We start from the raw sequence: 25349 nt of genomic DNA, 5'->3' as shown, positions 1-25349 counted from the left end.
GTTCTCACTGAGGTAGGCAAGCATATATCTGAACTGTACCACTGTAAGGAGAAGCTCACATGAATGCTAAAAAAAAATCTGCATTAAAAACTGTATTTCACGGAAAACTGTTTTAGTCTAGCTTTCGCTCAGATGTGTTAATTCTTTATATGTGGCAAGAGAGGGTTATAGGAGGAAGAGCATTCAGTCATGCAAATCTCCACCTGAAGTCTAAAGTGGCAGCACCACTTTACTTACCATCCTAAGTTCCCATGTCTCCCTGAAGGAACTGAGCAGGATTCTAAAGGAAACCCCTAAGCATACTGAAACATTGATCCATTGAATGCTTAGGCATTCCACACGGAGAGTTACATTTTTAAATGCTGAAGAACAGTTAAATGAGTGCAGAATTCAACAATTCATCCTTTTAACTGGTACTCTGAAACTTACTTTTCATATCCATGTTTCTTGTTTTATAAACAAAATAGGTATAAATCTGGGTGGTGCGGATGAGAATCTGGTCTCCACTGTAGCGTATTGATCGATACCACCAGGAACCCTAAAACATTCAAGACAGAAAAAGTGACAGTTATTAATTTCATTAAAATATGTCAAAATAATGTAGCCTCCAGTTCTGACACTCTGCATTGTAAAAGTGTGCTTGCAGGGCCAATAAATGAGCAGGTGGAATATGGCTGTAAGCCCAGTGACCCACCCTGCAGCCCCAGCTTTTACCAAAACGCACCTTTCCCCTTTCCTAAATACTTACTACAACCACTGGAAGAATAACCATAAATGCCAATCCATAAACAAGCAGGACCTAGAAGAATATAATGGGAGAAGATCAGACATTCTGACCAAGTCATAAGTAATTAGAGATAGAGCAATCAGTCTTCACCACTGCAGCCATATGTTAAGGTGTTTGAAGGACTAAACCACAGAGCACTTAAAGTAAAAAATTCAGAAACTTACAAGCAATCAAGTAGGATATTTTAAGATTTGTACTGAAAGCCCACCTTAAGTTTTTCTTGCTAGACCATTTTAAATACTCCAAGGGGTGCACCATTCCAGGGCTGAAGCATTTTAGATGCATTTTAACTCTTTATAAAACTAGTCCACAACTCTGAATGGGCAAGTGCATAAGCACTTCCTCACAGCTGGTTACATAAAAGCCAAGGCTTATAAATATCCTGCATGCATGGATTGTCACCTTTCTGTAAACTACAGAACCCGTGAATACTCATAAGTAATCTGCACTGTGGTTTTCAGCTTGAACAGTTAAACTGGCAGAGAACAGAATGTTACCATACCAAAATAGAATTCTTCTGATCCACAATCCAAGCTGGCAACGCAATCCCAAAGCTTGTAGCTGCAAAGAACAAGAAAACAGTTTATGAAATAGTAAGACAGTAAACTCAAATGAATTCATGCATTTGTGAAAGCTGTATATATTGTGGATTTTAAAAAAAATTTTCCAGTACTTCCTGTATGTTGGGAAAACAGGAACTGAAGTTCTTGAAACGACTGTCTGTGCAGTCACAGATAGAGTTTCACATTTGTGCAGAACAAACTATTGGGATATTCTAGAGTTCTAGCCAGGGAGCTGATGCTCAGGTTCTTAACCCTCATGGGAATCCTTTACTACTGATGCATGGCTTGATAGATTAGGGTAGCACTTTCCATTCAACTCCCTCACATCCACCAAGAAACAAAAGGGACTTAGAGGAGGAAGGGTGAGCCGATTTGTGTAAAAAAAAAAAGCACAGATAACCACTTGAAAAAGAATTATGCACAGGCAAAGAATCCCAGCTGGGTCCAGGAAGTGGTGAATGCTCCTTTATGCAACTAATCAAGTCCCAGCTGCCTTGAAACAGGAGGTTGTGAGATTGCTCCTAAAAGAACTTTTCCTTAGACATGGAAAATTGTAATAACTATTGGCTAGTTGCAAATATCGCCTTCCTGGCCAAAGTGTGATCAGGTGGCTGCCATGCAAGCTCATCTGAATGATACTGATTATCAGAACCATTTCAAGCTGGTTTCAGACCAGCTGAATAGCTTACTGAAGAGCAAGCTCCCAGTGCTGCCGATGCCATGGCAATTGGAACTGACAAGGAGGTACTCACCATACAACTGCCAGCTCCCTGGCTAGAGCTTCACATGAGTTGGTTCTTTGCAGGCAGAGAACACCATGTGTGACTGTACTGGAGTAATAAGGAAACTGCACATACAAAGTATTGCATATTATGGCTGCAATCTCTGCCTGCACATAAGCAATCATTTATGTCAGTGTTACTCATTTACATGTAATTTAATAGAATTAAGTGCTGGACAACACTGCAACTGAGGTTCTTACCCATCAAAATCAATTCACAAAGCAAAACAAAACATGTAGAAATTTTCCAGGCTGGTTATTTAGATAATTAAGTGGGGGAGGGGCTCAGTGAAAAATGCTAGATTTGGGTGTATGGAAATGTGCAGTTGGTGCAAAGATGTGTAACAGTGAACAAAATGAATAAAACTCCAACCACCACCAGACAAAAGTTGGAGTACTAAATAAACTCATATATATAGATAAAGATATATAAAGTGGCTGGGGCAACCCAATCAGAAGGGAGAAAGAAGAAGAAGAAGAAGAAGAAGAAGAAGAAGAAGAAGAAGAAGAAGAAGAAGAAGAAGAAGAAGAAGTTGTTGTTGTAGGTCTACCTTGTGGCCCATCAGGATTGCCAAATTCTTCCCAATTCTTTCGAGATTCTTCATCAGTTAAACTAGCAAATGAAGGCAGAAAGCATGTTAGAAAACCCCTCAATACTTCCTTGACTGTTCCTTAAGGGAACAGTGACCTCTGCTGTTCAGTGACTACAACTTATTTGACCACCTAGATGTTCATTCCAAACAAACAAAAGGGAAGTTTATCAACAAAGGGCTACACAGAGTTCCAAATTTACCACCAACTTTATGGAAATCATGCAAATTTGTACCATGTCTCTGGAGTTTTACAAAGTATTTTAGAAGAGACTGCAGTGCTAGAGGGTAAAGGTGGGGCAAAATGAGCAAAACATCAGTACAATAAAGCTATCAGATGAGATTTCCTAAACCAATAGACCTGAGTGCTAGAAGATGATATTAATCTACTTTACAAGCTGGGTTTTTTGCAACTTCAACTTACTCATTTAGGAGGAGATATACTAATTAGCTAGGGCAAGACAAGAATCAGTACAAGCAATATTAGGCTGTTATTGCAGCAATTGCTGAATAACATGATGAAGTGACTCAGATTTAGATCATGATGTTAAGTATCAACAAGTATTAGCCTGCATTATCAACCTCCCATCCTATATACAGAACTTATTAAGAAACTTACGCTGCATAAGCCTTTGCAATCCTCATAAACATAACTTCATCTCCTCCTTTATCTGGATGGTATTTCAGCGATAGCAAACGGTACTGCTTTTTAATTTCTGACACAGTTGCTCCCTATTAAGGTAAAAGTTTCAAGTTAGTTATATCAAACCTATTAATGAGAACTTCTACTGCTTAAGACACCTGCTCTAATTTCTCAGCACCACTCAATAGACAATCAAAGTGAAGGCAAAGATGTATCACAAAGAGTTCATGTCTACAGCTATATGCTGAAAGGACTCCTATACAGTTAGAACCAAATTGACCACCCCAGATCAATATGCAGTGGGGGAGGAAAAGGGTATTCCCCCAACCCAAATACTTGACCTGATGATATGATCACCTTAGTATCATGTTCAGTTCGTCCCAATAGGTTCAGTGGAACCAATGAATTCTGAGAAGCCCATAAGAATCAATGGGGATACAACCTCCCTGTTCAGGCCCAAGCACAGATTGCCCACCAAAGTCATGTCAGTCCAAAACTGCCAACCCAGACTGTAAAGGACTGAAGGATATGCCCTTACCAAATTTCTGCCTTTGCTACCTTTGCCATCTTCATTTTATTGCTTATCTATAAATATAACTTACAGAGCACTTTGAATAGTGAATCTTGTTTGAAAGCATATATGCGTAATTACAGGGGGGTTTAAATGTGAAAGTTGTGCCCCATATTTTTTTATTTATAAAATTTTATAAACTGCTTAATCAGAAAAAATAACTAAGGTGTATATGGTATTATTACATTTAGGCAGTTGAGCATGGTCAGATCTACTTTAACCTTCCCATTATTCTATTCTGTACATGTACATTTATGTCAAACTGAATTAAAACTGTATTAAATAGTAAAGGATATTACTTACTGGGTCTAAATTTAATACTTCATATGGATTGTATTCTTGATATTCTCTGTCTGTTTTGGAAACTTTGTAAGCAAGAAACAAAAACAGTGCCCATCCAGCAAGCAGAACTATTTTCCTGTTGAATTTGAAATATTAAAGTAAGAATTTCAGACATGTATGTAACCAATTTGTATGAATATGTTGGGAAAAGACAGTATCACAGACAAATATCCCAATGGCCAAAAACCCAGAGCTATTCCCTCTCATAATTAATGGGAACAGAATAATATCACCAATGCAAACTGAATAAGCATTCCCCAGAATTTTACGCATCTCTCTTCAGTTCTAAGTTATTAATTCCTATTCCTTTCATTGTGGAGGAATGCCTTTCATTGTGGAGGCATGTGATTCCTCTCTGTAGCACTCTATTAAAAGGGAAAATAAACATGGAAGGGTTTTGTGTGTGGTGCACTGAAGCAGATGACCAACTAGAAGCATCTATATAAGCTGTCTTGCCAAGAATGCGAAACCAATGTGGATTTCTCAATACATGCCTTCATATAGGTGTGGGGAACCTTTAGCACTCCAGATGTTGCTGAACTACAACTCCCACCAGCCCCAGCAAGCAGAGCCAATAGTCAAGGGTAAGAGTTGTAGTTCAGCAACATCTGGAGGTCAAAGGCTCCGCACACCTGCCCTAATAGAACAGTGAAGTAAATTCATTCAAACCAGTTAATTCATCCTTCTTATCTTAAGGAAACCCTCTCCACACACACTCATCTGCCAAGAAATCTACGGTGTCCATGGAAGCTCATGCAACACAAAAGACTGTAGGATTGTTCTGCATCACATTCCAAATCCATGTAAAGTATCAGGCCTCCATAATTTCACATAATTAATTTCACCTAAAATACACCCAACACCTCCCTGTGTCTAGACTTCTAAAGATAAGATCAATAGGGATGGGTAACTCATCCTTCAGTGAAGTTTGTCTGCTACTTATGTTCACATTGAAGAACCCCCAATAAACTTCTTAAGAACCCCAGAACACAGTTTAAAATCAGGAGCACAATTGCCCAGTAAAGTTGCAGATCCAAACCATTCACTTTGGATTCCCAGTGGAATCCTTCCATGATGTGTTGTTCAACCTTTGATCTTCTTTATAGTTTCTTTATAGCTTCTTTATAGTTATGATCCCGTCAGTCCACCCACAAGTGTACTAAGACCTACGGGTGTAATACGAATGATCGTCCGGCATCATACTACAGAAAGCCACATTACATTTTCAACTGAAAAGTAACATTGCACTAACAACAATAACAGAACAGAAATTCTAGACAATAAACGATACTTACTTTATGGTAGGAATTATATTCTGCTGGGGCTTTAACAACCGTAATCGATACCACAGGCATCTTCCATACACTTTTCTTAAATTCTTTAAGCGAATTTGCTCTGTGAAGGAAAAAGGTCGTTTTAAATTTTGGTAGTAGCAAAACAAGTAGTGACTTGGATTTCTTGAATCTGCTCAAACCTTAAAATAAAAATAAAAAAATTATAATTTAACTATAAAGACTAAGATTTCAACTCTTTCATAGGCACTTATTTGCACACCATATAAATATTAATTAACAGTTTACCATGAATGTGCAAATAGCTCCTGCTTCACCTTTCTTCTAGAATGAGTGGGGATTACCAAACCAAGATCCTCGGCTTAGCATTACTTCCAGACTGCGGGTTAAGGTTTCCTCAAACAAGCCACTACATGAAGACAAGGGTTTGCTGTTGGGCAAAACAGACTGCAATAGCCCATTTGGACATAAGACTAAGACAAACACCCATTTTTGCTGGTGGAGGAGTGAAGCGAGAGTGATCTCTACATTCACAGTAAACCAATAGCTATTGCTTGCTGCTACATATAAACTGGGCCATAGTATCATCTTCAATTACAGGTTCACACAAAAGAAGATACAATTGACAACTACAATGTGTCAATATGGTTACATACTGCAACAGTCTAAATAAATTATCCATTTACTTATCAAAAGGAGAAGCACAACCTGAAGTCATCTCCTTGAGTGATATTAAACATATAAATTAAAGCAAAATATGCAATTTGATATAATGAACCAGATATTTTATAGATACAGTATGAACCTCAGAGGTGAAAAGGTTGCTCATGCTTATATATTATGCAAACCTATGTCCTCCATTATGTAAATCAACTCAGTTGTCTTGCAGTTATGTTTTAAAGAGGTTTTGCTTGGATATCACAATAGAAATGCATGAACTAGCAAAATTTAAATTAGCTTTTAAACCTCAAACTGAATTAATTTACAGAATGCATGGTAAAGTCAAGGTAACTTGTTTCTTATCTTAAAATGCAGAAATATTTGTAAAATGCAGAATAATGCAAGATAAATACCCTTATTAAAGTGAGATTTTAACTATACATGTTAAGGACTGTGCTTAAATATTTTCCAACCCTCTGCAATAGAAGTGTTGTAGATCCAACTTTCAACATTAATTCTGGCACTGCAATTCTACATGCATGTGCAACATCCAAGCATTTAAATAGAGCCTTAGAACCAAAGAACTCTAGTTGTAATGCCATCTTGATGATAATAATAAAGGTAAAAGAACTGAGCTAAGGAGTGTTTCTTTCCATCCTAAGTCGCCCCCTTTTACAGTATTCTGGTTTGGCATTACATGTAAAGGGCAGTCTTCTAGCCTGGTCCCTTTTAGCTCTAACTAATGGCGCTGCTATCATTATGTTGATAATTCCCACTATCTCTTTGATCCAGCAGGTAGTTATAAACGGTACTTAGGTAAAGTTAAGTCTGCTTTAGTCTTGACTTTTATGCAGCCTGACATTCAACACATGTATTTGATAGGCATTCTGCCTGAAGCCACACTGCTTTCCTTTAGGAGTAAGGGAGCAAGTTCTCTCTTTATCTAAGGCAGGCAGGTCCAACAGGTAGATCGTGATCTACCAGTAGATCACTGGAGATCTGCGGTAGATCACTGGCTCCCCCCAAAGAAGCTGAACAACTGTGGCTCCCCTAAAAGAAGCTCAACATTTTACCTCCTCCCTAAAAAAAACTTAACAACTTTGACCCGAACCCCAAAAAAGGGGGTAAATCACTGCCAGTTTTTAACTCTGTGAGTAGACCGCAGTCTCTTGGGAGTTGGCCACCCCTGATCTAAGGTATCCCAGTTTCTACACTTCCCACACTCTCCTGGCCATGGAAATAGAATTAATCAAAATATTAGCTTTGCTTTTAAGGGTGGTTAAAAGGTACCATTCCCAATCATTTAGTCACAATCATACATGTGTGTTCTTGGTAACTCTCGGGAGTGGAACAAGTGCAGTCTCTCTACTTTAAATTGCACATTCCTCTAATTATTTTGAAAGAGATAACATACTATTCTTTACCATTGTTTCAAGATGCAAATAGGTTCTTGAAACTAAAAAAAAAATGTTTATCTTTCCAACTCATTTATTACTGTTGTGCGTCACTGGTTAAGAACATGATGGCTTGTTTTCGCTCTTCCATTACACAGTGGGCTAAACTGTAGTAAGTAATACAAACAAACCAAGAAGCATATGCACAGGTTTTTTTTAAAGCACTTAATGATACTTGACATTAGAACTTTGAATTTTAAGTCTATTTTCTGTAAGGAATGTGCTAAACAATTTATTCAAGTAATCTGCAAAGACATAAATGCCTTCATACAAGCATGGACCAAAGCTTTGGGAAACACTAGAATCCAACAAAAAGCTCTACATTTTTATGTTGCATAGGTTGAAATGTTAATTGAACAGTTGGTGTTTTCCAAACACTGTGAGTAGCTTTCAGATTCGAGACAAAAAGTGGGATGGGATGTGCAACTAGGGATAGATGAAACTGTCGATTTTGGTTGCTCCCAGGTCGTCATTTTTCCAATCTCAAGTTCAGTTCTCCACATTTTAATATTTTTTAAGCCTCATGGAAATTCATCAGCACTTTTCGTGTGCACTTCTACTGATATATACATTTGTATTCAATTCTGCCCAATACAGACATTTTTGAAAAGCAATGTTCCCCAATATGATGAATTTATATATGTTATTTTCAGCAATAAGTGCAGTTTTGTGCATATTTTACCTTGACTGGAGAACTGCATTGCAAAATTCAAAGAAGTGCAAATTTCAAAGGATGGCTAGGTTATGGGTTTGCGTCTTCTTTTGGAATGTATGGATTAGGTGGATTTAAATGCAAACTGAATCCAGTTTCTCCCCCATCCATATATACAACTAGTAAATCAGTCAAATTCATAGGAAGTATGTAAGCTTCCATGGAACACTCATCAAGCTGAACCAAAATTGTAGCTTGAACCTATGATTTGGTTCAAGTATAGAAGATGTACAGTTTAAAGAAACAGAAAGCAGATCCACTGAGATCATCCTAGATTTTTCACAAGGCAAATGTGTACACTCTTAGAATTCGTTGCTAACTGTAGCAGCTGCTTCTTGCAATTATCAAGTACATGTTCTTGAAGAAAGTACCAACATAATCACACCATACCGACCAGGAACAGATATTTTTGTGACATGCTCAGTGGATCTGTTCAAGTATGTTTAAGAGCACTCTTATTTTAGTAAACACACACAAAAACTTGACACAATTTACACTTTTATTTCAAATACAAGGTCAAATTAACTGGCAGAAAGCTCAGGGCTTGTGATTTCTCAAGAAGTGTGTAAAAATGAAGCTGCATGTTTACAGGACTTTTAAGGATGAAATTTTAAATATGCCTACAGAGAAGCAAGTCCCATTGAAATTAGAGTTACTTCCAAGTAAACAAATGCAGTATTGCCGTTAAAAAAAAGTAGCTCAGATCCATACTAAAGCCCCATTGTTTAAGACAGTGACGGCCAAACTTGGCCCTCCAGCTGCTTTGGGACTACAACTCCCATCATCCCTAGCTAACAGGACCAGTGGTCAGGGATAATGGGAATTGTAGTCCCAAAACAGCTGGAGGGCCAAGTTTGGCCATCACTGGTTTAAGAGTACTAAACTAATGTTCTGTCATACCACAAGCACCCACATACACCTAGCAAAAGCAGGAAGACAAACTAACCCATGGTGATTTACATAAATATTGTGGTGCAACTATTCAGTCTTGCTTCATAGAAAACGCAAAACCATATCAGCTAAATAACTGCTCATAAACCAACCAACCTTGTCTTACAACATAATCCTATGCATGCTTATGCAGAAATGAGACACGCTATGTTCAATGAGTCTTAAGTAAGGTGACTGGCAGAGAGATAAGGCCTTGGATAAACCTCGAAATATGCTTTGATGAGTTAGGGGACATTCTGCTCTTCATTCATTCCACCAAACGGACAATACTGGATACCACCCAATATAAACACATAAAATAAAACATTAAGATTTATTGTCTGCAGCCATCCCCCACCAGCATGAATATAGATGTGCAAGTTTGCATACTAAGGAGCAGCCAGAAGTCAGCTTGTTTGTACTTTTGTCATCTGAACACCTGCTTCTCAATACACCTCTTACACACACACACACACTGACGTTCATAATCACCTTAAGTCAAGGTTAATCAGAATTTACTATTTTTCATGATCAAATGGTTTTCCAGCAACTCTACACAGTAAGGATTTTTACTGCGGTGGATGTAATGATTTATACTCAAATGATAACATGAATATTTTTAGAATAGTCCTACACAATATGTTAAAACTCTGAGATCTAAATAATCAGACAGGCACCGAGCTATCAAATGAACATTTACTGCTCAGTGCCAAGATAGCTCGGTTCTCTAGAAATACTGTAAACTCAGCCCAACAAGGCCCCATTATCATTCCCTAAGCAGTGCAATATTCTATGGAACTTAAACCAAAACAGCAAAATAAGTAAAAACAAAAAAAATTCCTTCCAGTAGCACCTTAAAGACCAACTAAGTTAGTTCTTGGTATGAGCTTTCGTGTGCATGCAATTCAGCAGCTTCTCTTTCCAGTATAACAAGATCTCAAAGTAGCTGTTTTACTACAAAGGAATTTCAGAAATAGACTGGAAAGAGAAGCTGCTGAATTGCAACTCATTACCAAACTTAAAACCATGGAGAGACCTGGTCTGAACAAAGACATTGGATTCTTATCTCATTATACATGACAAAGCCATTTTTCACCTTCTCACCCCTTGCTTTTTCCTGTAAGACCTATTGCAGTCGTTAAGAGTCGTCAACAGGCTCATCACAGCTATCTGTCAATCACCCATTCCCACCACCCTTCTGAGTAATACCCCTCCCCACCCTCTCACTATATAGAAGGATCTGGCAACTTCTGTTTCAGTGTATCTGAAGAAGTGTGCATGCACACGAAAGCTCATACCAAGAACTAACTTAGTTGGTCTTTAAGGTGCTACTGGAAGGAATTTTTTTTGTTTTGACTATGGCAGACCAACACGGCTACCTATGTGTAACAGCAAAATAAGTAATTATACATTCTGCTCCTGATATAGATGGATGGCAAGTTGAACTGCATGTTAATTTTCCATCATTAGAAGCGATGTAAGAATTTGAAGTGAACCACCACCTGAAGGGTGCTGAATTCAACAGGCTTAACACCACAGCCATTTTGACAAGACCTATTAAAAAAAAAGAAACAAGGAGTACCATTTCACATTCTTCTGTGTGCACATATCATAGTGCATAAGTTATAACATTTAAAGATTGTTAAAAATGCAGCACCTCATTTTTGGACACCTTAAGACATTGTTCCCTATTAAACTGAAACCCTGTGATATATGACTAGGTCTAATACACATTAGAAGTTAAAATAACCCTACAAAATTGGATTGCAGTAAAGGTATACCAAAAGACATTGATACATAATGTTTGCCTGCCTACCTACCAGCAATGTATCCGCCTTAATTTGTGTTTCTCTCTGTCCCCCAAAATTAAACTTTGATTGTCACGGGGGTGGGGTAATTCACTCACCACAGATGAGAAGCTATTTAGAAGCTGTCTGCAACCATTAATCAAATGCATCAATGTTGTGCATCTGCAACATTAGAAGCAGGAAGGCTGTGATCCTAACCCCACCAACTGGGAGTAAGCTCTATTGAATTCAATAGAACTTACTCCAGAGTTAAGACAGCGAAGACTGCACTGTGAAGCACCAACATAAACAACTTAAGACAGTGGTGTGCAGTAAGATTTCCTCGCCTAAAACTGGAACTTCTCACTCTTTCCTCCCTCCTGTAACTTGCACTCTCCAAGTCTGTTCAACCCTGCTGCTGCAAGCGTGTGATACAGCCCAGTATTCTTGCTGTTCATAGTCTTCCAAGGGCCAGTCATGCAATTCACACCACCAACCTATGTCACATTTCATCATTCTGAACTGCAACCTGAGAAAAACGAAATGTTAACAGATCTATAGACAAACATATATACAAAACAAGAATAAAGAGAGCATCAGCAACGCTGCTCTTTATCTTTATTACATGATGGATAGAAGTGCATCCTCTGTGCAATGGTGAAAACAATCTAAAGGAAACATTTTAGACAGCCACATGATTGCGCAGCTTGTGGCCAACGGCTGAAGCGCAAGGTGCACCACCTGCAAAGCAAGTTCCGGCAACGGCACAAATTGCAACGTTTTCCTAAAACCAGAGGGCGCCAGGAAGTTTTACCCCATCGGTTGTATAACCTCTTTCCCCATCACATTTTTGAAAATTTTGTCCCTAAAGCCCATTTGCATATACTATTCAAAACGGCATAAATTATACATGCTGACTTATTTAATGACCCTTTCAACCTCCAAATGTGCAGTGTAGTCTGTTCCTAATATTTGGAAAATTAGGCTGGCTGCAGCTATGCTAAACAGCAATGTGAAGTGTTTCCACAACACACAAACACACACAGGCTTTACAAGCATTGTGTGACAAAGCGAAGAAAACCCTGACACCAGCATGGCATGGCAGAGGTGGAAACAAACAGCAATACCAGATGGCATGCCATGTCCCCAGAAAGTGCCTAACTCTGGAACACCATGTTTGGCAGAACGACGTGTATTTCTTCTTCCAATTGCCACTTTTAATTTACAAGCAGCAACGTTGTTCAACAGCTGCTTCCACATACAGAATTCTAAGTAGCTAAATAAGATTTTAGACAGAGGTCTGATTTTGATGCAACGCTAGGCTGTGCTTATATGTCATGTGAAAAAGCCCCTGGTTCTTGCACTACTACTTGCATGTCCACGAACTTGGCCCAAAGGAAAAGACCACAATCATTCACTTTACTTTTTAACTACAGTATAGCGCTACATCTGAACCAGACACACTGTAATTATTCTTAACCGTGGTTTATGTCAACTTCAAGCCATGGTTTATGAAGCTGGCTTGTTTCAAATAAACTAGCATTAAGATAAGCCAAAGTTTAGGGTTCACACACAAAATTAAATAGTGGTTCATTGAAAGTGGAACCAAAACTTCCAATCTTCTCCTTGCAGATGTGCAAGAAAAGGGGAGAGTGAGAAACTCACAAGTCCAAGTACTGTGGTACCTCTGGTTGCGGACACCATCCGTTCTGGGGTGCCGTTCACACCCTGAAAAGTCCGCAACCAGAGTGGTGTTTCTGCACATGCGTGAACTGCAAGAGAGCACTTCTGCGCATGTGCAAACTGCACAGAATGCTTCTGCGCATGTGGTGAAACCCAGAAGTAAACACTTCAGTGTCTGCCGCGTTCTTAACCCAAAAAAATGCAACATGAAGTGTTTGCAAGAAGAGGTATGACTGTAATGAAATTTGGTGTTATGTCTGACCAAGGCCATAGACTAGGCATAGGCAAACTAGGACCTCCAGATGTTTTGGGACTACAGCTCCCATCATCCCTAGCTAACAGGACCAGTGGTCAGGGATGATGAGAACTGTAGTCTCAAAACATCTGGAGGGCCGAGCTTGCCTATGCCTGCCATAGATTAAGTCCTATCTTATAAAGCAAATGTTTTATTGTGATATATGGATGACCGAAGGCAGGCTTTTGCTTTAACTTACCTGTTTGCCAATGAGTTGAAAGTCTGTCAGTTTGTTTGTAACACAATAATTACCGTATTTTTCACCCTATAGGACACACTTTTCCCCCGAAGTCGCGCGGCTCTCTCACGGCTAGCGGATAGCAGCCTGTTCTGGGGTCTGGGGAAGCTCGGGCTTTCCCCGCCCCAGCCCCGCACCTGGGGAGGGGAATAATTTTTTTTTTCTTTATTTCCCCCCCCCAAAAAAAAACTAGGTGCGTCCTATCGGCCGGTGCGTCCTATGGGGCGAAAAATACGGTACTCCACTAGGAATTCAGAATAAAGTTCATGGCACTATCTGGTAACTCAAAAATCAACTCAAGCCCTGCACTAGTTTTCAAACATACCGTTTACCTTGAAGACTCAGGTATCAGAATAAAAAAGTTGGCGTGAACACTCAGGGCAACATTCTGTTTTTCAAAAATGAACTCTGCCTCAACCTCAAGACCTACTTTAAAAGAGAGAGAACTATTGCCCAGTACAGCCACAACAAACCAAAATTCACTGTTGCATGTGGGACAACAATGGTTACTTTTCCCCAGTAAAGGACTATGAAACTAAATGAAAAGAGGATGTTAAAGCAGGTTCTAATTCAGAGCCAGTCAGAAACAGAAAATTATTCAGAATTCCTTGGCAGTATCTCTTTCTTTTCAGGAAAAGGTTGGCTAGGAATCCGGCAAAGATGCTTTAGATATATGCATCACCAGCCACATATCAGGAAACTAGACAGCTTCAATCTAGCTTCAGGATCCCATTAGACTAATGATTTCAGATGATGCTAAGGGATGAAGAAAAAAATAGCCATAAAATCCAGGAAGACAGATTCAAAACGTAGGACGTGTCCTTCTTAGAATGTATTGTATTACCTAACATAGTACAATGGTGTATTGTATGGAAGAATGCCACATAAGACAGGGATGGTTGCAAATACAGTTTCCCTCATTTTGGGACTTTTGCAATAATGCATTGGGTCGAATGAAAACTATCTGCCCAGTTCTGCTATCAGTTCTTTTATCAACTTGTATCCTGAAGGAAACACTTATTATTTTAGGTGTTCTGTGTCCTAACAGATATTCTATTAGAATATCAGGTTAATTAACTTTCAAAATGTGTGCACAAATGACATGAAGATCAAAATACGTGTTATTGGCTTTAGGTTCAGCCATTGCTGACATCTGTAAACAGCTACTTTAGATACTGACATAAACTAATACTTGTTGCAGCACCTTAACAAAAAAATTCAGCTGAGCAAAGAGGCTCCTGAAGTGTAAGATGTTACAAAATGATTCCCTACTTATTTCTGCCTATTTATTAATAGAACCAAGTAACAAAGTTGGTTTTTTGGCTGGTTAGTCTTTTAAACCTCCATGACTTCACAACCTCTGTAACAAGGGGTTGCTGCAAGGAATGCTCAGTATCTATGAGATACTATTATTTGCTGGCTGGTTTGCTGCAAAGGTCAGGAGCAGGTTTCTCCTATCTAGCTTCAGAAAAACTCACAGCCTCTCGAACTTTCCAACAATGTTTGCATCCTTGTCCATAATGACATATGTTCTAAATACTGAGAAGCAGCAAACATCCCCCAATAGTCGTCTAGGAGCCTGGAAATTAAAACTACAAAGTCGAATGGGGTATGGAGTACAGTGTACTAACTACCAAGTTCTCAAGTGAAGATTCGTTTTAGGCTAAAAGCTACACCTAAACAGAGCTTGATACAAACCTATTTATTCTGAAGCACTCACTGAAATGATAAGGATCGTTACTTCACATCTTTATCATGCTACAAGCTACTACAACTTCCTCCCAAGGCAGCTTCACAGTGCACAGGCAAAGAAGCCATGTAATGAAGACTGCTTGGCCCTTATCTCTCTCATGCTCACAATCAGGAAGAAAAAAACAAAAAAAAATTCCTTCCAGTAGCACCTTAAAGACCAACTAAGTTAGTTCTTGGTATGAGCTTTCGTGTGCATGCACACTTCTTCAGATGAAGAATGCATGCACACGAAAGCTCATACCAAGAACTAACTTAGTTGGTCTTTAAGGTGCTACTGGAAGGAATTTTGTTTTGTTTTGACTATGGCAGACCAACACGGCTACCTATCTGTAATCAGGAAGAAAAAAGTCTTCCCTTTCAACATGAAAGCTCCTAACCCACTTAAACAGAGCAGTCCGTGATATCTTCCCCAGATAGATCAAGCACTGAATATAGGACTCTGATCTGGAGTATATAGTCAGTGAGTGCATCCATCGAAGTCAACGAGGGCTGCCTGCTCCACGTTTACGTAAGCCTTAGGCTTTCATTCCACGCGTTAATATTGGCTTCCTTTCACACGTGACACCCCAAACGCACCTGATGTGCATTTGCAGGTCCTGCAACATTAAAACCTGCAAGCCAAAAACAACTACACTGATATGTTCCTTTTTAAAATAAATAAATACCCCACTCTTGTTCTAGGATTCCTCTGCCCACTTCCAGAGGCTCGACCCAAACAGCTGGAGGAAAAGAGAGCCTCGACTGGCAACCCTTTCCGGAGTGTGGCAGCGGCGTGAGACCGGCAGCGTCTTCCCAGTAGCTCAGCTGCAGGAGCTCGGGGAGGGAGAGCGCGAAGCCCCTCGAGGGGACGCTGCGGGGCGGGAGGCGGGCTTCCCGGGACCCGCCGGAGGAGAGGGACGGGGTTCGCCACCCACACGCGGCGGCGCCAGGCCCACCGCGGCCGGAGGAGCTGGAGCCGCGGCGGCTTCGCCCTCGCCTACTACTCACCCGAGTGCTGGTCCCGAGGCCACAGGTAGTAGGTGGCGGGGATGACGATGAGGGCCACGAAGCTGGTGAGGAAGTAGAAGAAGGTGTTGCCGCTGTCATCGTACTGGAACTGCTGCCCCGCCATGGCCGCTCACACGCCCCGCCCCCCTCGGCTCTCCTCTCCCGGCGCTCGCCGCTCGCCTCCAGCCAGCGCCAGGCGAAGCAGCGGCCGCTCCGAGGATCCCGCGAGAACAGGAGCAGCGCCCGCCTGCCTGCCCGCCCCACCCACTGGCCTCTGGAGCGCGTCCGCCCGCTTCGCCCCCCCGCCCCCCACCACCTCTTCCTCTCGTTCTCCCACTTCGGCCCCCAGCAGCGCCAGCGCTAGCAGAGGAGGGAGACGTGTCGCTGCGCAGGCGCCATCGCCACCATTGTGACGTCGCGCGCGCGCTTCCGGTTCCTGGGCCCCGGTCGCCCCGGATTGGCTGAGCGGCCAGTCCTTCCCCCCACCCCCCAGCGGGTTGCAGGGAGGAGGAGAGAGGAAGCCTGAACGACCAGAAGCATTCGGGTGGAGGGGGTGGCACTCGAAGGAGGGAGAGGCTGTGCGAACGTGTTTCTTTTAAGTCTTTTTTCCCCTCTTTGCAACGACTTATTTGCAACGGATGTGTGATCTTGGTTGTGTGTTTTGTTGTTCCTGCGGCTTGTAAACCGCCTTGTGGGCAATATAGGAAGGCGGCATACAAATTAAAAGTGAAATGAGGGGTGGGAATGCAATGAGGGTCTCTTTCAAGGCTGCGCTGGCAGCTGGCGAACGTTCCCTTCTTCTATCACTCTTTGACTCCAGAGAACTCCTATTAGGAACTTTAAAAAAATGGAGGAGATGTTTCTGATCATACTTATCCGTTCAGAAAGCATATCAAAAAAATGCAACAGTGTATTTTGAATTATTTTAGTGGACCAGATGATAACAGCTGTATCTCCTGGTTTTTCCACAAACGCCCCTTTTACTATGTGTGTAGGTTTGTCACAATAGCTTCTGAACATCCCTTTCCCCCCAGTAATGGATATTCTATTCTACTGCTTGCAGCCTGCATCAGTGGGCAAACTTTGATCGAAGGTATCTGCCCCTAATTAGTACTCCCCATCTTCCATTACATTTTTGAGCAAGCACATATTAGCCTTTCTGGAGTAGATAACATAGATCAAATTTCTCTCAATGGCCAACCAGATGCTTGTGGGAAACCTGCAAGCAGGACCTGGGTACAAAAGCGTTTTGCCTGCTTGTGATTCCCAATATTCAGAGGCATACTGCTTCTCTCCTTGGAAGGAGAGCATAGCAATGGAGGCTAGTAGCCATTGGTAGCCTTATATACTCCATGAATTTGTCCAATCCTCTTTTGGAGCCATCCAAGCTGTGGGCCATCACTACCTCCTGTGGGAGCAAGTTCCATGCTGCTTGGGTCTTGTTTCCTGGTTTCCTACAGGCATCTGATGGCTGGCCACTGTCAGAACAGGATGCTGGACTAGATGGGACTCTGGCCTGTTCAGCAGGCTCTTCTTACGCTCTTTCAAATCCAAGGTTTCATAGGTAACCACCAATTTAGACCCTAATAGCATATATCTAAAATTAGCTTTGTGTTTGTATATATTTTTAAGTATGGCTCCATTGAGAGTGGGAGGGAGATGATTTAGTACTGATCCTTAAAAGGAGCTGAGGGGATACTAGCATTTCTTCATCTGTTTGTTGGGGGAGTTCACACTGCTTCCAAGCTGCAATGCAGCAAGCTTCCTTGGCTGTTTGACCTCTTTGACAACAGAGGGAAACAGAATATAGAGCTGGATTTTTGAAAAGCATTTATTTTTCCCTGTATGCTTTAATATAGCTAGAACAGCATTTACAGTGTTAAAAGTGTGGGAGGAAAATAATGAGATCCGTAACCCACGTCCAGGTAATTAACAAAAGAATATAAAGTCTCATCCACTGCTCCCCCTCCCCCGGAAACCTGCTGTTTACCACTTAATTGGAACAACATTAAACAGTTTTTCTGCAGATTGACATTTGTTCTGATTCAGCGGTAAACAGTAGGTTTTCCCAGGGAAAATGGTGGGACAAAAAAAAAAACTTGGACTTGTGCCTAGAAAGCATGGGACAAGCGCAAGTGTGGACAAGCCCTAACAGCAAAAGAGGGGTAGCACAAAGAATCAACAAAAAACAGAAGGCTGATATCAGAACCAGAACTCCAAATAGTACTCATCTATTGTCTGTATACTGCCCAACACACTTCAATAACAACCTTCATTAAGGACAAATTCTATATCGTGTAGTGCAATCCTGTGCATTTTTACTGTGTGGAATGGCCTTATTCCCTAGCAAGTATGTTAGGCATTGCAGCTTTTTCTGGTATCTCAGCGGAACAGACTACAGATTAAGACGTGTGAAACACCTGTAGTAAGTCAGCTACAGTCCTCAACATTATAATGTGCTGCAAGCATAAAGAATGTGTTACTGAACCACATGGGGCAATTTGAGTGTTACAGTAGTGAGTGCATTTGACTATCAAATAAAGCTCACTCCAGTCTTACTTAGTGAGTTAATGGGAAAGGTGAAATTTGAACCTGGTACTTTTCTTGTTCTTGTCTCTTAGCTACTATGTACAATCTCTCCTATGAAATCCTGCAGCCCCACCCGGCATGGTCTGGAATGGCAGGAGTTGTAGTGCAGCAACTTATGGAGGACCCCTGGTTCCCCAGCCGTGGTCTGTATTCAAAAAATTAAATATCAAACCAACTGGGGGTGTTTCTATAGCTAGCATTGTTTAATATTTCTGAACTGGAATTTAACAACGCGGTGAATTTGGCCAGGGATCTGCAGAAAAGTAAATTGCATCTTGTTGGACATTTGAGAGGCCTAGCTGGTGACATTTGCTTACAGGCATTGGAAAGCAAAGCTGCCAACAGAACAATGAAAGGTGAGCAAGCAAAGTGTTTTGATAAACAGATGAGATTCACCACCAAATGTAGCACAAAAGGATTATCTAACCACAAAGACATTTACAAAGGATCATATAAAATGAGTATCTGTATTTGCCAACCTCCCATTGTGCAGACGTCAAAAGGAAAAGATGGAAAACGGGAGGCCAGATTGTCAGGACTGCCAAATCCAGGTCAAACCTGTATAGCTTACAGCAAAACCTGGAGCTAGAAGAACAGGTAGGAACAGGAAGCATAGACTGAAATAAGCAAAGCTCAAGCCAGGCTGCATAGCAATTGTTTTACACAGATAATTTTATTCCTCCTTTTAAGGATGTTGCGTAAACAGGAATATTCATTCAAGCATAGTGCTATACCATAGCATAACATCACAACAATGAACCTAGACACCCTCCAGGTTCCTGTGTTTCTCCACCTCCCACTCTTTATCTCCTGTGGCCACAAGGAGGAGTCCATAAATACTTCCATTTCCAATTAACCGCAAAATGCCATGTCATCCAGAGCTGGTCAAACTGGCTAATTTAACCATTGTTAGTGGAAGCAAGCCAGTTTCTAACAATAGATTATGAAGTTGGTTGGTTTTCACTAACCATAGTGAATATTAACTCCAATTTAGGGATCAGATGACTTGCTAAACTGCTGTCAATTTAAAATTCCCTCCGTTACAGCCATACTGGGGGAGGAAGAGGAGAGTGCACAAGCTCAACAAGGGGGTAGGCTCATTTTTGCAATGATAAAGGTGAGTCTTCTGTCTGGTTTAGTCTTCTGTCCAAACAATGTCCTTGAAAGGGAACTTCTGTGAACAATCAGAATAGGTTTTCAGAACCAAAGCTGGAGCAGGAGGTCTTCCGTGGACAAAAGGTACGTCATTGTAGTCCTGATTTCAGAATGCATCACTGTCACCTTGCTAAAGTAATATATGGTGAGGTAAAAAGGAAGAAAGCATGCTGCCTCCCAGGGCCGTCAACTCTTAGTAAAGGTAAAGGTACCCCTGCCCGTACGGCCAGTCTTGCCAGACTCTAGGGTTGTGCGCTCATCTCACTCTATAGGCCGAGAGCCAGCGCTGTCCGCAGACACTTCCGGGTCACGTGGCCAGCGTGACGAGCTGCATCTGGCGAGCCAGCGCAGCACATGGAACGCCGTTTATCTTCCCGCTGGTAAGCGGTCCCTATTTATCTACTTGCACCCGAGGGTGCTTTTGAACTGCTAGGTTGGCAGGCGCTGGGACCGAGCAACAGGAGCGCACCCCGCCGCGGGGATTCGAACCACCGTCCAAAAGTTCACTCAGAAAATTGTGAAGAAAGTAAAGAGCACAAAATGTGGAAGCAGCTCCAAGACGTCAATACTTGGCAGCCTGCAACATTGCTAAGGATGTTTATTCACTGTTTCTAAGCAATCAGAAATGTTGAGCACTCAGGAGGAGGCCCTCCCAGAACAGCAGAAAGAGGACAAGCTAGATGGAAGAGGATACTGGGGTGAGTTTGTTTAAGCATTTTGCCCCTATATGCATTATTTCATTCACTCAACAAGTGTGCTGCCTTTACAAAATGAAACACAGTTGGCTGGCTTTAGTATGTTTTATTGAAAAGAAATTCCTTGAAATAAATGAGACTTCATCCCTGCTTAGAAAAAAATGATGCTTTTGCACACCTGCACACTCAGGTTTTCCATGTCTCCCACCCAACTACTACTAGGCTGTTCATTATCACCGGGCTGTTATTTTAATACTGTGTAGTTGCCATAAACAAAAGTATAAAATCCAAAATGAATCATCAAATGCCTTATAGCTGCAGCAAGTTATAATTCCTATAGACTAGAACACAGATAGCTCTTTTTGTATATTAAGGTTAGCAAAACATATTGTGTGCATGTTTTGCTGAGAGTTGTGGCATTGTACATAAATGTTATTTGTTGTATATTTGTAGCTTGATATTTCTCCCATGAGCTCAAGGCTGTGTGCATTGTCCTTCTCTTCCCACTTTTATCTTGACAGCAGCCATGTGAAAATTCAGACACCAAAGTGGGCAGGGAGCCTTAAGAGCCTAATTCACAAAACTCTTTGAATCTGCACCTGTGCCTGCTGAGGAGGCTTGCTAACAAAATAGGGGAAGGGACTCCCTGATATTGCTTGCTGGAGAGGGACAAGGTTTGGAAGAGGTGCTCCTCCATCACCTCTGTTGGTAGGGAAACCTATACCTCTACAGAGGTCTCTGCTGCACCCACAAGAACATTTAGGGCCCCAAATGGGGTGTTCTGCTAAAAATCCAAGAGAAATCACACCAACCACAATGTTGTGCCCTTCTCAGCACAAACAAACAGGGCTTGAGATGTAGCAGTAGATTCTGCATGTTCACCGACTTGGGATTCTTCTCTTAGTCTTCTTCTAATAAAAACCAGAGAGTGAGTGTGAAAAGGATAGACAGGTGGCATGAATAATAGTCCATGGAGAAAATGTGGGTTATCTATGAAAAGACATTCCGTATCATTTAATTTGCTCCACTGAAATTGACAATTGATTTGCCTGACCTTTTCCCCCAATTTCTCCAAAGTACAGAGAGAGTGAGAGAGAGGAGGAAATTGGCATCAATGAAATTGACAAGACTTTTCCATGACCTTGTCACCTTCCCAGCAGGGGTGGATGACGGAAATGGCAGTGGGGCATGCAGTGCAGAAGAAAAGCGAGCGAGGCATTGTTCAAGCTGTCTCCAACCACAGCATGATGGAATTGCATCCATGGCCGCTGAGGCAGTATCCAAGGTGGGTAAGTCATGAATGCTTTCTCCCACATAGCTATAGGGGTGGTTGTAGCAGTGAACGCGAGAAGAACTCATGAGCTGCAATGATGGCATTACCTGAAGTGGAGGAAGAACGTTTGAGCACTCATTGAAGTGAATGAAAATGTGTGTGTGACTTCTACCTAAGTCGGCTGCTTTGGTTTCAGGGCCCTCAATAAACAGCAGCTCCAAAGCTGCTAGAAGTTGTGCAGAGTTCTCCGGAATTGCATGTGATCAGCAGATGGCACTCTAACTACACTAAACCTAAAGCTTCCTTTGTCGTAGCTGTTGTCAGCTAGGTCAAATTGCATGTTGCCTAAGTATGGGGCATCTAGGTTGTACAGGGAAGAATATTATCCTTTCCAATAGATTTAGGAGAGGAGCAAACGGTTCCACTTAGACAGGTTTGGATGACACATGTTTCACTATAATAATAATAATAATAATAATAATAATTATTATTATTATTATTATTATTATTATTTATTATTTATACCCTACCCATCTGGCTGGGTTTACCCAGCCACTCTGGGCGGCTTCCAACAAAATATTAAAATACAATAGTATAGAAAGAAAAGACAGAGTAGCTCTTTGTGAGCCCTCTAGAAACACCTGTAACTAGGTGAAACAGAGTCAATGGAAACATCACTCTTTTTGGCATAGGTGAGCAGTGGTTTTTTCATCCCTGATAAAACAATTTGTAAAATCAGCTTTCATTCATATACCCTTAAACAGTGCTTTTTTTCCTAAAAAAATTTGTTTAGGGGTACTCTTACTTTGACTCAAGAAAATCACCATTTTATAGTTCAAATCGGGAAAAATACAGTACCGGTAAATGGACAAAAATACAAAAATTCACAAAATGTTTAGGGGTATCCGTACTCCTCTCCTGCCAGCTTAGCAGTTCGAAAGTATGTCAAAGTGCAGGTAGATAAATAGGTACCATTCCAGCGGGAAAGTAAACGGCGTTTCCGTGCGCTGCTCTAGTTCGCCAGAAGTGGCTTAGTCATGCTGGCCACATGACCCGAAAGCTGTACGCTGGTTCCCTCGGCCAATAAAGCGAGATGAGCGCTGCAACCCCAGAGTCGGCCACGACTGGACCTAATGGTCAGTGGTCCCTTTACCTTTACGTTTAACCTACAGCTTTCTAAGATTCAGTTGTTTTGAGTTGGTCAGTTTGTTGGCCTGACCACTTTCATTGGCTTCAACAACTTCCACGGTGAAATGGGAAGATAAGGTCTTCTTCTTCTTTGGCGATCACTCGTAGCCACGTAAGATTGTCTTCCATAAACACGGTTTCAACAATGTGCAGCTTTCTCCTGGTTGAAGTGCAGAGTGTTTGAGGACCGGGACATTCACAGGGAAACCAAAATGCTTGTTTACAAAGCTATTGTACTACCAACCTTACTATATGCTTGTGAAACATGGACCACTTATAAATGCCATCTCCAACTCCTCAAAGATAAGGTATATCAGTTTGTATCCAAAGAAGTTGCCCCGTATTCATGCAAGGATTGCCACTTATGCAACAGAATGTCCACTCCTTCTTTGCCTGCACACACACACCCCAAATCTGTCCTTGAAGTTACTCCAACCATCTGGAGCGGATTCGGAGGAGGTAGAGTGCAGGAAGAGGAAGAGCAAGAGTCCTTGCGCAAATGGAAGCGCTTTGTCAGATAACAACACATTGGTTTTCTTAAGTAAGTTCATCTTCCCCTGGTATTGGTTCAGCAAGCCTGGAGCTTTCTGGATACTTCTAGGAACCTACAATGCATTTCTGCCTCATATTGTTCCACCATCCAAGAGATGTCTCTCTCTACCTTTGTGAGACTTATTCAAGAAGAGGGAGGGGGAAGGTTGTACACTTTGAGAAGTGTGGGATTTACTGCTGTGTTTCAAAGGAATTAGAACAGAGCAGCAATATTGTAAACAAGCACAATGAAAGCTGGAGAGGTCGCTGCTGCATCTTTGGAAATTAACAAGGGTTGTGATTAATTCTAGCAACTGGGGCCCTAGGAATTATGAGGACAGGCACAACAAAGATGCAGTAAGTAGATTATCTGAAAAGCCTTTTTTTCTCAGTTCCCCTTGTTTGTTTAAATTAGAAATTTTAAGCTAGCCTCTTAAACGTGGCCTAGCCTTTTATTATTATTTGGGGGCAGGGGAGGGTAAAGAAGTATATTTCAAAATGGAGTGATGCTGCAAGTCAAACAATGGGCATTCAGAAGACTTTAACAGTGTGGATTTTGAAATTTGACCTTTTACATTGGGGAAAACAGAAGAGAATGGTTCACTAGCATATCCCAATTGGTCAGATGTTTCCCAAGCTGATTCCAAGCTAGCAGCTCAAATTATCTTGGCTCAGGCTTGCCTTTCCCTCTTGATTTAACATTTTCCAAAAAAAGGTGCTTCTTTCTCATTCCGACCATTTGGAACCACTATTGTGATTTTAAATATTGTAATGGCATACCATTTGCATATTTGATTCTCAGGTTTTATAATAGATAAATATCAAAGTTTACTTTCCCCTGTGAGATTTGTCATTTAATGTGGCTAATAATTGAGTCTTGAATCAAGGTAAACAAAAGACAACCGATTCCATTTTTAATTGGGGATCCAGAGTTGGGATATAAAGTCACATGATTTACCAGTACCTTTGTGTATGTTGTTATTATTCTTACTGCTATTTATATTGATCAGTAGGATTTTCCACATGTGCGAAGAATCAATAGCCTTTTCTACATCTTACTACTGCTCATTCTTCTGGGCTAGATGCCAATATTGCTTTCGCTAGCTAGGGAAGAAATTTTGGTAGGTGGGTGGCGGTTGAGGGCTGGTTACAGGAACAGCAGCTATGAAGTGGTAGAAGGGATTGTGACTCCTGCCTCGCACAACCTCTTTTTTTCGTTCTTCTCTGCATATAACCATTACCAGTAATTGGAGGGTGGGGGGGCAACTAAAAATAAAACTCCTGCTGCAAAAGAGTGAACTTTGTGTGGGAAAGTGCTTTTTTGCAAAGCAGAAAAAAACATTAAAATTCATACTGGAGGAAAAGAGCAAGCAAACTGATTCTCACAGACCTGGTCTTCTGTTCTCACATCACAACTATCCTTCTGCTACACAACATGCCACCACCCTCCCCCACTGGCTGTTCAAGATGGCTGAGTCATCCCAAGTTATTCGTCCTGCACCTGGGATGGGCAAAAAGTAATGGGGTCTGTTTGGTACACTGCCGTGTAATTTACAGTAGCTCAGCCAGGGTTTCGGAGTCCCAATAGTAGCAGGAAAAAGTCTTCATCACACACACACCACACAAAAATGGGAACACTAATTCAGATATGGATTCCTTTAAACTTGTATCGCAAAGCCTGTGTATGGTTCGTGAAGTATGGTCCATGCTTTTTCTGGGGGTACTCAGGGGTATGCAGTACCAGCACCTTTTTTTCCTAGAAGAAAAGCACTGAGTATGATAGATACATCCAGTGCTTTTTTTCTGGGGCGACGCATACCCCTAAACATTTTGTGAATCTTTGTACTTTTG

General features: G+C 41.3%; 1 protein-coding gene across 1 annotated transcript in view; it reads right to left on the bottom strand.

Moving 5' to 3' along the window:
- The window catches only part of SEC63 (SEC63 protein translocation regulator), a 30807-nt gene extending 14466 nt beyond the window's left edge, over positions 1–16341 (bottom strand). The window contains exons 1-8 of the mRNA XM_028723098.2: positions 16068–16341; positions 5573–5672; positions 4239–4353; positions 3341–3453; positions 2683–2744; positions 1290–1348; positions 749–799; positions 430–538 (exon numbers count right to left, since the gene is read on the bottom strand). Of these exons, the coding sequence (XP_028578931.1) occupies positions 430–538; positions 749–799; positions 1290–1348; positions 2683–2744; positions 3341–3453; positions 4239–4353; positions 5573–5672; positions 16068–16191 (733 nt within the window). The 5' untranslated portion in view covers positions 16192–16341. The remainder of the gene's footprint in view (positions 1–429; positions 539–748; positions 800–1289; positions 1349–2682; positions 2745–3340; positions 3454–4238; positions 4354–5572; positions 5673–16067) is intronic.
- Between the last annotated feature and the right edge of the window lie 9008 nt (positions 16342–25349).

Source organism: Podarcis muralis, chromosome 3 (genome assembly GCF_964188315.1).
Source record: "Podarcis muralis chromosome 3, rPodMur119.hap1.1, whole genome shotgun sequence".
In the NCBI taxonomy this organism is placed as follows: Eukaryota; Metazoa; Chordata; class Lepidosauria; order Squamata; family Lacertidae; genus Podarcis; species Podarcis muralis.
Note: the sequence above shows the minus strand (reverse complement) of the source record. Positions and strands in the feature narration are given on the sequence as shown.